At 41.6% G+C, this 17,149-nt stretch overlaps 1 protein-coding gene across 2 annotated transcripts in view; it reads right to left on the bottom strand.

Annotated features, from left to right (window-relative positions):
* The window catches only part of gpr158a (G protein-coupled receptor 158a), an 81,765-nt gene that overhangs the window by 42,265 nt on the left and 22,351 nt on the right, over positions 1-17,149 (bottom strand). For both annotated transcript variants that reach the window (XM_079575904.1, XM_079575905.1), the window contains exon 3: positions 2,071-2,173. In XM_079575904.1, coding sequence (XP_079432030.1) covers positions 2,071-2,173 — 103 coding nt within the window. The remainder of the gene's footprint in view (positions 1-2,070; positions 2,174-17,149) is intronic.

The raw sequence follows: 17,149 nt of genomic DNA, 5'->3' as shown, positions 1-17,149 counted from the left end.
TGTTGTCGCTTGCCGCCGGAATCCCGCGAGAGCTCCCCGCATGGCCCCGCAGATAACAAATAAAAGGGATCCGACCTTTACGGAGCTCTGCGGACCATTGTCTCCCAGATTTGCAGGGATTTTGCCTTTAAAAGGAAAAAAAAAAAGAAAAAAAAGAATCCGGCCTATTTCTCAAAGCTATGACTGGGTGCGCGGCGGATCCCCCTCAAATAGAAGTACTTAGCTTCACTGCGCTGACTCATGGCTTTGTTGGGCCCCGCGGATGACTGGCAGTCGGAATAGGCTTAGTGAAAGAGTCATAACGTTTAAAGAGGCTATATTATCGACTTTTAAACAAGCTATAATGGTCATCGGGTTTCATTTTGGCACAGATTCTCCTTTCACCGCAAGGCGAATGGAAGGTTTGCGCCCCCTACTGGCATTTTGGATTACTACATTTATCATACAAAATCTACTTGAGATTTTACCACAAAAAATAAACATAACTAGAGTGAAATTTAGCTTCATTCACAAAGTTTGGAGTTTACTGTGGTTGTTTCTTCTTCTATTGCAAAGTACTGAATCCTCCTTAAGTCCTCACTTCCAAAATACTTGCTTGGACGACAGCAGACATGCTATTTCAGTGCTCTTGGCGTCTAAAGGCTGAGACGCACCCTGAGCTCACAGGGTTTCTTAATATGCGAAAAACAAAGTACTTTAGTGCTCCCCATTACAGCTGTTGGACTCGATTCTGCCAGAGTTCTGAGTCTGCTCTAAAGGCGACATGGAGGCACTGCAAAAGGTAAGTCGTTCCTTGAGATTACCTTTCTATGTATTTATCATGGAATCAAGGTTATGACTGTACTATGGAGATGGTGTGGCCTTACAGCATGACCCAATATGTAGGGCTGGGTACCGTTAAAGAGGGGGTATTATGCAAAATCGACTTTTTCAAGCTTTACATCATGTTCTTATGTCGTTCCCTCATTAAAAACATGCCTGAAGTGTTGCCTTGGCACATTCACGTATTTTTGAGTAATCTGTAAAAACTCTGATGGCGGCCATTTTAGGGATAGGTTTGCCTGAGTCCTCCTAGGAACGCCCCCACCTCCTGGAGACGCCTCCGAGCTTTCGTCACCAGCCGAGTAACCAACCACTGCTCCTCAGCAGAACCCCCTCCCCACTGATGCCACAGACAGCGTGTGGAGGGGGCGTGTCTGAAAGGCTCAGAGGTTCTTAAAGAGACAGAGGCCTATTTCAAGACATTCACTACAGCCATTTTGAGAGAGCAATTTTATACAAGGCAGTTATTCTAATTTACTGCATTTACAGAACAACAGAAGGTTTGGTCATCATTGTAGTGTGATATAGACTGGTGCTATGTGACTGAAAAAAGCATAATACCCCCTCTTTAAACGATACCAGTATCGTAAAAAAAAAAAAAGTTGAGGTACTGGTATCGAAAACATTGAAGTATGTTGCTGCCTGCTGGTCCATGGTTGATTTGGCTCAAATAAATGATACAAATTGAAAGAAATTGTCTTTCTAGGTACTAGATGCAAGTCGGTCATTTTCTACTCACTACTGCCACCTCAGGTCATACGTGTAACTGCAGTTTTTACATTAAGCTCGTGCATGACGGCAATTCTGACCCAAATTAACACCTTTTTGAGTGACGGTGCAGGATTTTAGAGGCAGTTGTGGTGAACAGGTCTGAGCCCATTCTACACTTTAGGACACTGCTGGAATATGTAGCGGGAGGAAAATACATAATTTTAACATTTTTAAACTCCGTATAGTCCCTTTAATGGAATAAATAATTATAATTAACTGGGGCAGGATTCACAGTGAACATGATGGTTTTAACACATAGCAGTGACTGTCCATCAGTAACTTGTCCTTTCCTCAATGCTGAGCCATCTCTTTATTTGTTTGGGACCCTGCTCCTTTTGAATGTAAAAGATCCGGGACAGGAAGTACAGCACCGATCTTACTTTCTGATACAACTGCTGCTTGATTGATCTCTTCATCTTGAACAAGCTGTTGGTCAGAAGCCGAAGACAAATGTGAAACCTCCCGTTTGCGACTCACTTGCGAAGCTGCTGACGGCCACTCTGTTGGGGTGGTAGAAGCCCCTCTTGCACTGGCACTGGTACTTGTCCAGGACGAAGCCGTGGCCACGCATCGGCAAACACTGGGGACACACAACAAAGATCACGCATTTACTGACACACGCCCAAACAAGCTGCCGTTAGTCTGGTTTCACTTGTAGCAACAGAAAACAAATCACAAGAGCATTATATCTCACGGAAAAGGGGAGTCAGTGTAAACATGCAGAAACTTGCTTAATTAAACACAAAAACACTGCTCTGAAATGCGGTTCAGAGTTCAAAAGCATCGCCCGCCTCGGTAATTGCGTTATTCATTTATAGGAACTGTTTTAGCGGTTTTCTTTCCCGAACGCGTGCGAGTGTGTGAGGAGACAAAAGGACAAAGGCCTAATTATTTCATCTGCGCTTTCATTGTCGCCGCGAGATTAAATGATCGCAAACCTTATTGCGCGTGATGGAAGTGTGATTGGGAAGAGCCGCCCGGACGCAACCCAAGGGCACCCTCGCCAGGAACAATGTATAATTGATATATCACGTTTAAACACTGCCACACTGTGAATAAAAATGGAAAAGTAGACAGAAAAAATGTGCTAAATCTTTACAAAACACAACATTAGTGTCAATTTGTTTCTATTAAGATCATGTTTGGAAGGAGCGCTATTGGTTTGGTATTGGTTAACTCCAAGTCGCGTCACTTCCTGGTTATATCCAACTGACTGGGTGATGCTACACCTCAAAATCGCACATACCCAACTTACAAACAAAAATAACTGTTAGCATGTTCACGTAAGACAAAATCTGACCTTTAAAACATGTGGTCATATTTTGTTTCATGAGCTCTATATCAACTATATCACAATACAATCACAATTCAACCTGGATAGACTTAAAAAGACAAAAGCAGCGATTAGGAAGATTTATTGACATGTATATTTGTTTTGGTGATCAGGCCCCGGCGGTAACATCGATGTCTATGAAAGTCAGTATGGGTGACCAGCTTGGAGTTAGGGATGTTTTCCCCCGGAGCCTGGACACTGGTGGTGGTATAGGAGACGCGTGAAGAGGCAGCAGGGAGAAGCCGTGGGCAGAAGAGGCAGAGATGGGGTGGAGGCGGGTCACAGCACATCTGGGAAGCGAACGAACCATGATTGCTGGGGCTTGAAAGCGGGACCGAGGACGATGATTGGCTGCTACGGAGGTGCGGCTCTTACACTGATGGGTTGAGGTGGACGTGTGGCCCTCACAGAAGCGATCATTAGGCGGCACGGTAGCGCAGCGGTTAGCGCTCTCGCTTCACAGCTAGAAGGTCAGGGTTCGATTCCCACCTGGACGGGGCCTTTCTGTGTGGAGTTTGCATGTTCTCCTCGTGTCTGCGTAGGTTTCCTCCGGGTACTCCAGTTTCCACTACCACTAAAAACATGCACAATTGGCCAGGATGAATGATGTGTGTGAGTGAATGGTGGTGGTCAGAGGAATCGTTGGCGCAGACGTGTGCAGTCGCGAAAGCGCTTCTGACAGTCTCCCCCAGGGGAAACTGAAGCTACAAACGTAGTTTTCCACCACCGAGTATGGAGTGAATGTACAATTGTCTCATGTAAAGCGCTTTGTGACTATATGTCTGTGAAAGGCGCTATATAAATAAAGTTCTTCTTCTTCTCTTCATTGGCTGGAGGAGGTGATGCTGAAATTAGTCTCCCAGGTTGAATTAACGCCTAGGCTTCATTACTATCAGGTGTAAGATACTGACTGTAGCATCAACTTAGTTAATAAAAAGCCATAAAACACACATGTAATACCTCGACACTAAAGTCAGGCATAACAGATATGAGTCACATGCATTTCAGACCATGTTTGTAGAGGTTTAAAAAGTACAAAATAAGGCTCCTTATAGACAGGGGATTTTGTTGTTTCTATACTTAACTATACTTACTTTCCTCACGTCATCAGATTTTTTTTCCATCATTTTTTTGTTGGGTATTCAACTCATTTTTGTAACTTTTTTTGCAATTTTGCAATTTTTTGTCAATTTTTTGTCATTTTTTTCTCATATTTTTTCACTTTTTCGTCAATTTTTTATCAAATTTTTGTAATTTTTGTACAAAAATTGGTCACATTGTTGTAATTTTTTTGTCAAATTTTTATCACATTTTTGTCATTTTTTTTACATTTTGTCACATTTTTGTCAATTTTTAGTCAATTTTTTTTAAATTTTTTGTCAATTTTTTGTCAATTGTTTCTCATATTTTTTCACTTTTTCGTCAATTTTTTATCAAATTTTTGTAATTGTTTTTGTTACATTATGGTCATTTTTTTGTCACATTTTAGTAATTTTTTTGTCAAATTTTTATAACATTTTTGTCATTTTTGGGTCATTTTTTTGTCACATTTTTGCCACTTTTTCATCAATTTTTCGTCACTTTTTCATCAATTTTTCATCACTTTTTTGTCACATTTCCATCACTGTTTTCGTCTCAGTTTTGTTGCTATTTTCACAGCTTTTTTTCCAGAAGCTTTTGGACTAGGGTAAAGCCAAACTGGAGAAAATGTAATCAGTTCAGGTGGGAGTTAAGGGGTTAATGGCTGTTTTTGTTTTGCCAATTGGAGCCACAATAATCAGGATTTCAATTTGGCTGCGGCTACGTTCTCCGCCACCCATCCTTGGAGCTTTGCTATAAACTTCTTAAACAGTGAATGTGATCAAGGCGCGGGAGAGTGTGAGTCAGCCCCGCTCTGCGCTGACGTGCGGCGCAGAGGACAGGTAGGGCCTGCTGTAGCTTCTGTCTGCCACCGCGAATACAGGCTGCGCTCCCTGACATGTCCCGCCAGGAGACAGCGAGCCGCCAGTGTGAGGGGGAGGGAGCGAGGGAGGGGGAGATGAGAGCGAGAGAGGGCGAGGAAGCCAGGAATAACCGGGCTCATGTCCCACCAGACTGTACTGCTGGAGCGGAGGAGACCGGGGCATGCTACCTGTCATGGAGTCTGTCCTAACAAGCTCTGGTCCGCTGTGTGTCGAGGGGGAGGCTCAAAGACTCCCCCCCCCCCCTCAGCCCGATACGCCAAAACTGTGCGGAGGTTTGCACTCTCACAGCTCCCAGTGCAAGTACACGGGCGCTTTGGGGCGACTGTCCAAAAAAAAGACCTGTCAGAAGTGCATTAAGTGCTGATGACACGCTGGTCAACATGTTGTTTGTTGGTGTGTGGATGTAATCTACTGCCGTTCAGCGCGGAAGTTAGTGGTTTTACGATGGCATCGGCTTTTAGAGCGGAGACTAATATGAAAGATCGATGTTGTTTTTCCCCCCAAAAAACTTGGGAATACACGGAGTCATTAGCAACTTGGCTCAAATGTTTTATCATAGGAGAATAGTCACTAATGTGCAACAGCTGTTTCAATGTACGCACACCAGAGGATTCCAGTTATAGCCAGCATCAAGACGAGTTTCACTACAGTCAGTGCAAACCAGACTCTCATTACAGTTCAGTGACTGAATATTATAAGGACATCAACACCTACTTATTCTGAGAATAATAACTGAGTGTTGCCCTAAGTCTGCAAGTCCATCACAGGAACATTCTTAAGAACATTTATGAAGATGTTTTACTTTGGTGGTTAATTCTGTCTTCCTGTCGTGGCAATATGGTTTGTGACTGGATTAATAAAAAAAAAAAGAAAAACACTTTTTTTTTTCCATTTATAATTGGCTGTTAGCAGAGTTCCAGACGGTCCTGCTTTGAAATGGAAACAAAAGGCAGGATTGGCTGGTTGGCCAGGCTAGCCGAAAGGTTGGCTCTTCCTCCTCTTCCTCTGGCGTCACTGACAAGCTTGTTTAGCTCTCAAAAAAAAAAAATCTAAATTGCAGTTCATCATTTAGCCATGGCCATGAGCCTCTTAAGAAGTCACGTACAGGTTCATGGGCAGAAAAAAAGGACTATATTTAGAGTTAAGTTCCACTTAATGTGAGCTGAGCCGTTCCCAGAGGGGTGTCTGTCCATACACCGCTCTGACCTGAAGACCCTTCCCCCGGTGGGCTCTGCAGGGAATGGTTTGGTCAAGGAGTAACTACGCATCGTGACGCACTGGTTAACACAAGAGCAAATACAACATGGCAAAGAGCAGTAATAAGCATGACTTTATCCAATTTAACCAAGCTCGTATACTTAGCGATTAGCAGACAACGTCCATAGATAGCAAGTTAACCTCTTAACTCCCGCCTGAACCGAGAGGATCTTTTTCCTCACGTCATCAGATTTTCTTTCATCATTTTTTTGTTGGGTGTTCAACTCATCTTTTGTAATTTTTTTGTCATTTTTTGTCACATTTTTGTCATTTTTTTGTCAAATTTTTGTACTTTTTATTTCAATTTTTTCATTTTTTGATCACATTTTTGTAATTTTTTTGTCACATTTTTTTGTCATTTTTTTGTCACATTTTTGTCATTTTATCGTCAATTTTTAATCAAATTTTTGTCATTTTTTGGTCACATTTTGTCGCATTTTTGTCATTTTTTCTTCCATTTTTTGTCAATTTCTTGTGACATTTTTGTGACATTTTTGCCACTTTTTAATCAATTTTTCGTCACTTTTTTGTCAATGTTTTCTCACTTTTTTGTCACAATTCCATCATTGTTTTCCTCTCAGTTTTGTTGCTATTTTGGGCTAAAGCCAAACTGGAGAAAATGTGCTCGGTTCAGGTGGGAGTTAAGGGGTTAATGTGCTTTTTTTTCTCCTTCTTGTTGAGCACTCACTTGAAAAGCAAAATCCACGCATTTCAAGTGGTTTCCCTGCGCCGTACCTTGACATCGGTAAAGCATCTGTCAAACTAATCTAAACGTTATTCCTGAGCAAAGCTATTTCGCGTGTGTCCTCGTGCTGCTGTAATTAAACATGATGCGGCTCATCTTTTCTTCATGACCAGCCTCGTCCTCTCCCCGTCTCTCTCACTCCCAGCTGTGTCACCTGTCAGTCAGCCCTGCTCCTGCTGACTGCCCCGGCCGGTTGGACAACATGTGTGTGACCGGAAGCGGGAGGCCTTTTCTGGGCGAGTCTCCTGCTGTCCCTGCCAGCGGGGTCCGCCTGCGCCACAGCCACACTCGCAGAGGCGCTTCCTTCTGCTTCTACTGTGAAGCGGCAAATGGCCACAGCATTGCTCATATATGGATGGAAGGGAAACAGGAAGGAAAGAGTCAGAGCACCTCGAGAAACAAGATTCTAGAACATGTAGAGTATGTTTTAGACACGGTTAAAAGCTGAGAAAAGTCTCTCGCTTCTACGTCTCCTTTTAATCAGTGAATAGAGAGCGAAAGTGCAGCAGTTGGGGCCGGGTTAATGTACAGTGCGTTATGTGGGAGCTGCGGCGGCACACGGGGGAAATAAGAGTGGCTTTAGAAAGGACAATCCAAACAGATGAGGAATGAGCGGCTTCATTAACCTCTTACCACCCGCCAAAACCAAATGCATTCCCTCCTCTTTGCCACTGTCGTCACTTTTTATTTCCCCTATGTGTTTTTGTCACTTTATTAAATACTTTTTTGCTGCTCTTTTGTCACTTTTTTGCTGGATTTTTGTCTTTTTTCTGCTGGATCTTTGTCTTTTTTTGCTGGATTTTTGTCATTTTTCTGCTGGATTTTTTGTCTTTTTTATTGTTGGATTTTTGTCATTTTTTTGTTGGATTTTTGTCTTTTTTTACTGGATTTTTGTCATTTTTCTGTTGGATTTTTTGTCTTTTTTATTGTTGGATTTTTGTCATTTTTTGTTGGATTTTTGTCTTTTTTTACTGGATTTTTGTCATTTTTTTGTTGGATTTTTGTCTTTTTTTGTGGGATTTTTGTCAATTTTTTGTTGGATTTTTGTCACTTTTTTGCTGGATTTTTGTCATTTTTTTACTGGATTTTTGTCATTTTTCTGCTGGATTTTTGTCATTTTTTTGTTGGATCTTTGTCTTTTTTTGCTGGATTTTTGTCATTTTTCTGCTGGATTTTTTGTCTTTTTTATTGTTGGATTTTTGTCATTTTTTTGTTGGATTTTTGTCTTTTTTTACTGGATTTTTGTCATTTTTCTGCTGGATTTTTTGTCTTTTTTATTGTTGGATTTTTGTCATTTTTTTGTTGGATTTTTGTCTTTTTTTACTGGATTTTTGTCATTTTTCTGTTGGATTTTTTGTCTTTTTTATTGTTGGATTTTTGTCATTTTTTGTTGGATTTTTGTCTTTTTTTACTGGATTTTTGTCATTTTTTTGTTGGATTTTTGTCTTTTTTTGTGGGATTTTTGCCAATTTTTTGTTGGATTTTTGTCACTTTTTTGCTGGATTTTTGTCATTTTTTTACTGGATTTTTGTCATTTTTCTGCTGGATTTTTGTCATTTTTTTGTTGGATTTTTGTCTTTTTTTACTGTATTTTTGTGTTTTTTTGTTGGATTTTTGTCTTTTTCTGCTGGATTTTTGTCACTTTTTTTGCTGGATTTTTGTCTTTTTTTTGCTGGATTTTTGTCATTTTTCTGCTGGATTTTTGTCATTTTTTTGTTGGATTTTTGCAAATTTTTTGCTGGATTTTTGTCTTTTTTTGCTGGATTTTAGTCATTTTTTTACTGGATTTTTGTCATTTTTCTGCTGGATTTTTGTCATTTTTTTGTTGGATTTTTGTCATTTTTTGGAGGATTTTTGTCATTTTTTTGGTGGATTTTTGTCATTTTTTTGGTGGATTTTTGCAAATTTTTTGCTGGATTTTTGTCTTTTTTTGCTGGATTTTTGTCATTTTTTGGTGGATTTTTGTCTTTTTTTTGGTGGATTTTTGTCATTTTTTTGGTGCTCTTTTGTCACTTTTTTGTTGAGTTTTTGTCATTTTGGCGGTTTTTTTGCTCACTTTTTAGCGCTTTTTTTTGGTTTTTGTCGTCCTCATTTTCTTCTCGTTTTTTGCCGCTGTTTTGAAGAAGCTTTTAGATTTGGAGAATTCGGAGAACAGGAGAAAACATGTTCAGGCGGGAGTTAAGAGGTTAAACAGTCACAGACGGAAACAACAGAAAGCCTCTTCCTTTTTGACTTCCGGGCAGACACCCAATATCCTCCTTTTCCCTCATAGCGTGTACTGCATGCAACCACGGCGTCTCCTCATTCCGGCTGAACTGCAGCGCCGAGCACGTCTGAAGGAAAACGTAAACGCGCGGTGTGTGGCTGGTAAACACGGCTCTAATGACCTGTCGTATAAATAGCACAGGCCGCTCTTCACTCCGATTCATTACGTGTCATTAGGAAAGATAAAGGCAACAGTGGAGTACAAGCGCAGGCCGGTGGAAAAGGCCAAGTGAGAGGGAGAGATCTGACGTCAAGCTCCCCAGCCCCCGGGCCCTTGGAGAGAGTGACCTTTTAAAAAAGAGGGTCAAGTGACGAGAGCGGGGGCCGTGAGGACAGAGCCTAAACCTGGGTCGGGTAAGTGAGCGGAGGCCTGAGGGAGAGGAGCAGACTGTTAGACTGATGCTGCTGTTACTACAACTGAGTCAAGTCAAACGTATAGGGGTTTTAAGGTCACTAATGCAAATCTTGTATTTCGTTATATTCAATGACATTTGGATGAAAACATCTCAATTGGACCAAAAATTTATGTAAAGCTATAATGGGATTTTCTTGATTTTCCGACATCTGACCAATGCTGTTTTAACCTCTTAACCCCGGCCTGAACCGAGCATATTTTGTCCAGTTTGCCTATGCCCGAATCTAAAAAAGCTTCTAGAAAAAAAGTGGATGAAAGAGGATGAAAACGCAACAACAAAAAGCGGCAAAAGAGCGGCAAAAACATGCCGGAAAAAGCAACATTAACACAATAAAAAAAAGAGACAAAACACAACGATAAAGTGAAAAAAAAAAACATGGCGAAAAAAGCGGCGAAAAAAGCAACAAAAAACAACAAAAGCACAACAACTACTATGAAAACGCAACAAAAAACTACAAAAAAGAAACGAAAACACAACAAAACAAAAAATTTCAAAAAAGCTACGAAAAAAAGCAACAGAAAAACAACAAAAGCACAACAACTACTACGAAAACACAACAAAAAACGACAAAAAAAGACAAAAAAACGACAAAAAAGCAACAAAAAACAACAAAAACTCAACAACTACTCCGAAAACGCAACAAAAAACTACAAAAAGAAACGATAAAAAACAACAAAAAACAACAAAAACACAACAACTACTACGAAAACACAACAAAAAACGACAAAAAAACAACAAAAAAGCAACAAAAAACAACAAAAACTCAACAACTACTCCGAAAACGCAACAAAAAACTACAAAAAGCAACAAAAAACAACAAAAAACAACAAAAAACAACAAAAACACAACAAAAAAACAACAAAAAAGCAACGAAAAAAGCAACAAAAAACAACAAAAACACAACAACTACTACGAAAACGCAACAAAAACACGACAAAAAAGCAACAAAAAACAACAAAAACACAACAACTACTCCGAAAACGCAACAAAAAACTACAAAAAGCAACAAAAAACAACAAAAAACAACAAAAAACAACAAAAACACAACAAAAAAACAACAAAAAAGCAACGAAAAAAGCAACGAAAAACAACAAAAACACAACAACTACTACGAAAACGCAACAAAAACACGACAAAAAAGCAACAAAAAACAACAAAAACACAACAACGACAACGAAAACGCAACAAAACACAACAAAAACGAAACAAAAATAAGAAAAAAGGCTTAAAAAATGGGACAATAACGCGACAAAAAAAGTTACAGTCACTTTGGTGGGTCTTAGTTGACTCTGGCATGTAGGCTGTAAACTCTTCAGTCGAGAAGCTTTTAGATTTGGGTAAAGCGGAGCAGGAGAAAATGCACTCAGTGAAGGCGGGGGTTAAGAGGTGAAACATCTGATCAGAATACATGCAGAAATAAATACTCTGGATTGTCTTTACAACATAAATGATCACATTATTTTCATTCACACACATTGAAGGCTTATTTTATCTATTCATTTTAACTGGAGGATTAGTTAATGATTCTAATTAAAGGTGCTTTTTTATTTTCTTATTTCGGCAGGAGATTAAGGAGATATCGGGGGGAAAATATGTGTTTCGCCTTCACCAAATCAAACAAAACCATTTTTATCCATATGATGCGAAGTGGGAGGAACAAACAGGAAACAGTGCCGGAGGGGAACACGCGCGAGTCCATATCATAGTTCCCTCTGAAGTTCTCTAATTGGTTCCATGCTTTGTTCAGTGTGTGCGCGTCCCTATAGATCTGACATCAAGCCAACAATGAGCCTCCCTTTTGTCCGCGCAATAGTTGGTTATACGCCTTCGGCTCCCGTGTTTATTGAGATTTTTTTCCAATCCTCGTTACGCCAAAAAAACAAAGATTTCTGCCGTATTCCTTTATCCAAGTGGCATTGCAGCACCACGGACAGCTCTCGCCGCGCTTTAACTCCGCGGCCTTTGCATAAAGCGCATTCAAAATGGACTTCGAACTGTCTACCACTAACAACATGTACAATAGGTTCCCCTCTGAAGCCCGGACTCGTGCCAAGGAGGTTTTTTTTGTTGTATTTTGACATCTTTTGTTACTTTTTCATCCGTTTTTAGTCGAGTTTTTGTCGTTTTTTTTTAATTGTATTACTGTTGCTTTTCCAGTGTGTTTTCATCTCTATTTTTACGCTTTTTTGATTTGAGTAAAGCCAAGCTGGAGAAAATGTGCTTGGTTCCGGTAAGCGGCTACATTTTTTTACTCAATGTCAAAAGTAAAAAAATAAAAATTCACACTGTCTTTGATACCACAGTGAAAAAATGGATTCCTCCTTTTCAACCTTTTAGCCCTGGCACCTTTGCTAACGTCCAGTGCGCTTGTAGGACGCCCCCTCCCGTGTTAGCCCCGCCCCGTCCCGCCCCGGCCTCGCGCACTCGCACACACAAAGGCTCTGTAATGTGGAAGAGTCGATACGCGAGGTCTTTTGTTTCCTGCGTGTAAGTGAGAGCAGCTGCCAGCCCAGATTGGAAAAAACAAAAGAAACCAAATGGTCGGGCTATATTTAGTGCGGGCCGAAGGTCACGTGGAGGTCGCGGCCGATCAGCTGTCCTGGAGCACTCACGAGCGGCGAGCGCGCCACATTTTGGAGGGACTGGGATCTTGGGACCACATAATTTAATTGTTTTCGTAGGCGAGTTTGTGCATGTTTTTCTAAAGCCTTTTTATCGAGAGCGAACGAGCCGCTGAGTGTCTGTTGTTTACTTTAGCGTGACAGCATCGCATAAGTTGTAAGACGTGCTTATAAATGCCAACATCCCCTTCTTAACCATTGGGATGTTAGAAACACATTTGTAAAGTTAGCCAAACATTCACTACAGTGGACACGAGTGTGTTATAGATACAGACGGCATCTCTGGAATCGCCCATTTATGGTCATGTTTAAAAACAGTTAAGGGGGAAAACAATTTGGAGAAAAATCTAAACTTTCTCTAATGATTCAAAAACTACTTTAACAAACGCTGAATTATGAATATAGTTTTCTACTACATAAAGATACAAAGACATGGGGAGGAGCAAAGTGGTTCAACGGCCCATAGATACATAGATAACAGAGAATGCTAACAGGAAGCTTCATGTTAGCATCGTGCTAATGCTAAGGGCTAGCTAGCTGTAGCTACAACTGCCGTTTTTTCACTTCTACTGAACAATCTGCTGTGAGAAAATATCCACATGGGCCCGATTTAGACTTGACTTTATTTGTATTTGATAAATAAGTTTATATTTTGCCAGAAAATGGCTAAAAAGAGTGAAAAATTGCGTGTGTCAAAAGATTCTATTTTCCCCCTCGGCGAGATGCCCTATGACGAGATGCCGTCTGTATCTACAACGTACACTGCCACCCACTGGTCAGCTTTTGCAAGTGCATTTTTATAGTATAATTGTTAAAATACCCATGTATTGACTTTGTGATTTGAGGAAACTGTGATTAATCATGTGTCCACTAAACTGGACATCACGCATCGCTAGACATATTTTGACAACAGTTTATAGTGTTGCTGCTTTGCTTTGTTGTTTTTAAAAATACTTCATCTGCAGTAATATTTTGACTCCAAATGGTCCTGGAAACACTGTCCACAGCTCACTCACAACAGAAATGCAAATGCCATGACTCTGGCATGAAAGTCATTCTTTTCTTTTCATGCCTAAAGGGTAAAAAAAACATTTGGGGGGAAAATCCTGAAGCATAATTAATGCATGAAAGGATGAAACCCATATTTGACCCATAGTCACTGCTCTTTGCTGTTGTATATGGTATTTTAGCAATAAAATAAGTCCAACTCTTTTGAATACAATCAAAAATTTGGGGGCCTTGGACTTTGGGACTTGTTGCTATAGGCATTATGGAAAATGTCCCTAACTATTATTATGCTTTTCAAAGATTACTTTACACTTAAAGAGGGGGTATTATGCTTTTTTCAGCCACATAGCACCAGTCTATAGGACACTACAATGATGACGAAACCTTCTGTTGGTCTGTCAATGCAGTAAATTAGAATAACTGCCTTGTATAAAATTGCTCTCTCAAAATGGCGTTAGCAAATGACTTGAAATAGGCCCCTGTCTCTTTAAGAACCTCTGACCCTTTCCGACACGCCCCCTCCACACGCTGTCTGTGGCATCACAACAACACTCCGCTCGTTGTCTCAAGTATTGAAACTACGATCGGTGCATTTTAATTTTTATTGTTGGAAAGGACCTACTGTTTATCACTTTGTGAACAATGGCCACACAGGATATTATTTGGAAACAAACCTTCCACACCGGACGCTTGGAAGGGGCTCTTGCCTGAAAAATAACTGCTGTTTGGAGGCTATCTCTTTGCATCTGCCATGCCCTATGGATCTCTAAATATACCCCCATGGACGACACCAGGATCTGCAGGAGCCCATACGATTCAAAGACGGACATTATCTGTGCAAGTGGACAATGGTTTTTCGAGGTTACCCGTTAGCTTGTTATAATCGACTACAGCTCATTGTTGATGAAAAGTCTGTAATAAACCACAAATGTGTAAAGCCAGGCTCATTGTGTGATCATCGTAAAGGCTGCTTCGAGTAGTTGCTGCTTTATTGACGTTATTTGTGCATAATATGCTGCCTGTTTTCAATGAATGTTGTGAAGGTGAAGGTTGTTAGCTTGTCGCGGCTAATAGTGCCTTAGCTCCGAGAGAAACCACTCGGCTACGACTCACTGTAGATGAAATGTGAGCAATAAACTACACAATCAACAAGCCAGGCTCCGTGTGTGATCATCATAAAGGCTGCTTCAAGCAGTTGCCTGTTTTAGTGACGTTTTCAATGCATAATATGCTTGTATTCAGTGAATTTTCCCGTTAGCTTGTCGCGGCTAGCTTGTTAGCTCCGGGAGAAAACCACTCGGCTATGACCCATTGTAGATGAAATGTGAGCAATAAACTTCCAAATCAACAAGCCTGGCTCCGTGTGTGATCATTGTTAAACGGTTCTTTATGTGTGTGGTGGTTTTATTGACTTTATTTGTGCATATTTCTCGTTTTCACGTGATGACTCGAGGTTTAGCTTAGCATTAGCTTTCTCCGGAGGCTCTGTGCATCATCAAGGCCCAGCGCAGAACCAGACACTGAAATAAGTGTTCTTGTCACCGGTTTTAATCCTGGGTGTTTCGGTAACAGAAACACTGATGTGTGTCTTTGTAAAAGTCTGCTGTGGCTCCGGTTCACAACACATGAAGCTAATCATCCATGATGACTCTGTTTACATCTTAGGGCTAGACACTGCGGGGAGGGGGTTCTGCTGAGGAGCAGTGGTTGGTTACTCGGCTGGTGACGAAAGGTCGGAGGCGTATCCTGGAGGTCGAGGGCGTTTCCTGAAGGAATCAGGCGTTTTATCCCTAAAATGGCTGCCATCAGAGTTTCTACAGATTACTCGAAAATACGTGAATGTGCCAAGGCAACACTTCAGGCATGGTTTTAATGAGGGAATGACTTAATAACATGATGTAAAGCTTGAAAAAGTCGATTTTGCATAATAGGCCCCCTTTAATTCAACTCCAATTTGTATCATTTTTTATCACAAACCATGATCTGGACGCACATACAGTATTTCTGGTTGTGTTATAACAGTAATCTCACACTCTCACACTAAAAATGAATACAAGGACTTCAAAGTTCTGCTGGAACATTTAATAACCGGAACGCCTCAGTTCTAAAACGACAGACTTGGCTGTATCTTATTGGCCGCGCTGAAAGACGAACTGCGCGGACATAATGCGAGGCTCCACGGCCAGTGGACCCACAGCGGGCCCGACAGCTGCCGGCTCATATTGATGATGTCATTAACTGTGGAACGGCTCGCTTCATGGAGCAGTAACGAGCCTGTGATGGAGATGAGAGCCACCCTTTCAGGACGGCCACGGACCAAGGTCAAGATACAGCACCTGCAACAGGAACCGCGGGCGCAGGGCGGGACTTCGTATTCTAAGAAATGCACTTTTTCCCTCTCACGTGTGTGTCCGTTTGAGTCTCCGGTGGTCGGCTCGTGTGAGACTCCGGACGTGTTTTTTTTTTTTTTGGGCGCGCCTCTGCAGCGGCTGTGGGAGGAGTGATCAGTCAGGTCGTGTCGGTGCCGCGTCCCCCGGGGCCTGCACTTGTTCCCCGCAATAAGCTAATTGATTGGAACATTCATCATCATCCAGCGGAGCACATTGCCTTATGACGGCCGCCCCCCCCCGGACCCAAAGGCCCTCCGCCTTTTGACAAACGGTCAAACGTACTAATGGAGGCGCAGTTAGAGAGGCCCGGTACAGACCTATGACAGAGTGTCCCCTCCCGAGCTATGCATTCACTGCTGGGACATACTTGCGTGGGGAGAACGGTCAGAGACATGGTTCGTTTCAAGGCTTTACAAAGAAGTGATCAGATGGAAAAAAATCTGCTATTACTTTAACTTTCCACAGTAAAGTCCCTAAAAGTGAGTTGGATGCAGTTCATAAGAAGTGTCGGCTGGGATCCTCTTCAAACTCATTGCTTTCTGCAGAGGCGGTGAATCCATGCGGCCCTCCTCAGCCACACAGACTGTCTCCATGTCAGGAGTCTGTGGCGTGTGGAGTGTCCGGCGCTACGGTGGAAGTGCAGACAAAGAGAGCCATGCATTATTAAGGCCGGCTCGCTGCAATCCATTTCAGCACATACATTATGAAGGAGCTGATCTACAGCGGCTAACTGCCACGCGGCCCCCTGGCTGGACAACGCCAAATCACGGCGGCATCAGGCGGCCCGTGTGGATCATGAGCGCTTTTAGAAGGACTGGGATGTGAAGGTGTTGCTCAGGAAGAAAGAACAGCCGTGTTTTGGAAAGTACTTTTGCAATTTAACATTGTAGCATGCTAAAAAAGCTCAGAAACCATTTGGAATAAAACAAGCCTTTAAACCCACACAGGTTTTGCCGGATAAAAAAAACAGTGTAGTCCTGCTTTAAGTTGCCTGTGTGGGAAAAATAATATCACGAGACTTTGGGCCGACAGACGGACAGAGATGATGAAATATCCACTGAGGGGAGCAGAGACACTTCCGCACCTCCACAGCAGAAGGTCACATGTGGAAGAAGAATGTATAGGCAGGGCCAGTTTAATGGCCGCCGTGGGAAAACTGGCATCTACGGCTGGCCATATTGATCCACGCAGTTTGGTCCAATACGGGGAAAGAAATATTTTACAGCCGTGAAAAAGGATCCACAGCAGGCAATAGGGTTTACCTCTACAGCTGCACAGCACAGACTTAGAGTGTGAAAACCTCCTTCAGACTGAACACTCTGCCGGGGGGTAAGCTTTAGTCCAGGTGTGGCAACAATCAGTTACATTTACTAAAAACATGTACTTGTATTGTACTTCTCACAGCAGTTTTATGACACATTTAGGTGCCTCGGTTTAATATTAGTAATATCTAGTACTGCCAAAAATATCACCTTATTAACGTGTTAAAGGAATAGGCCACCGTTTTTCCATACTGAGATATGTTCTTACCTTAGCTTTGACGAGTTCTTTAGGACC

Source organism: Gobius niger, assembly GCF_951799975.1.
Source record: "Gobius niger genome assembly, chromosome: 18".
NCBI classification, from domain to species: Eukaryota; Metazoa; Chordata; class Actinopteri; order Gobiiformes; family Gobiidae; genus Gobius; species Gobius niger.
Note: the sequence above shows the minus strand (reverse complement) of the source record. Positions and strands in the feature narration are given on the sequence as shown.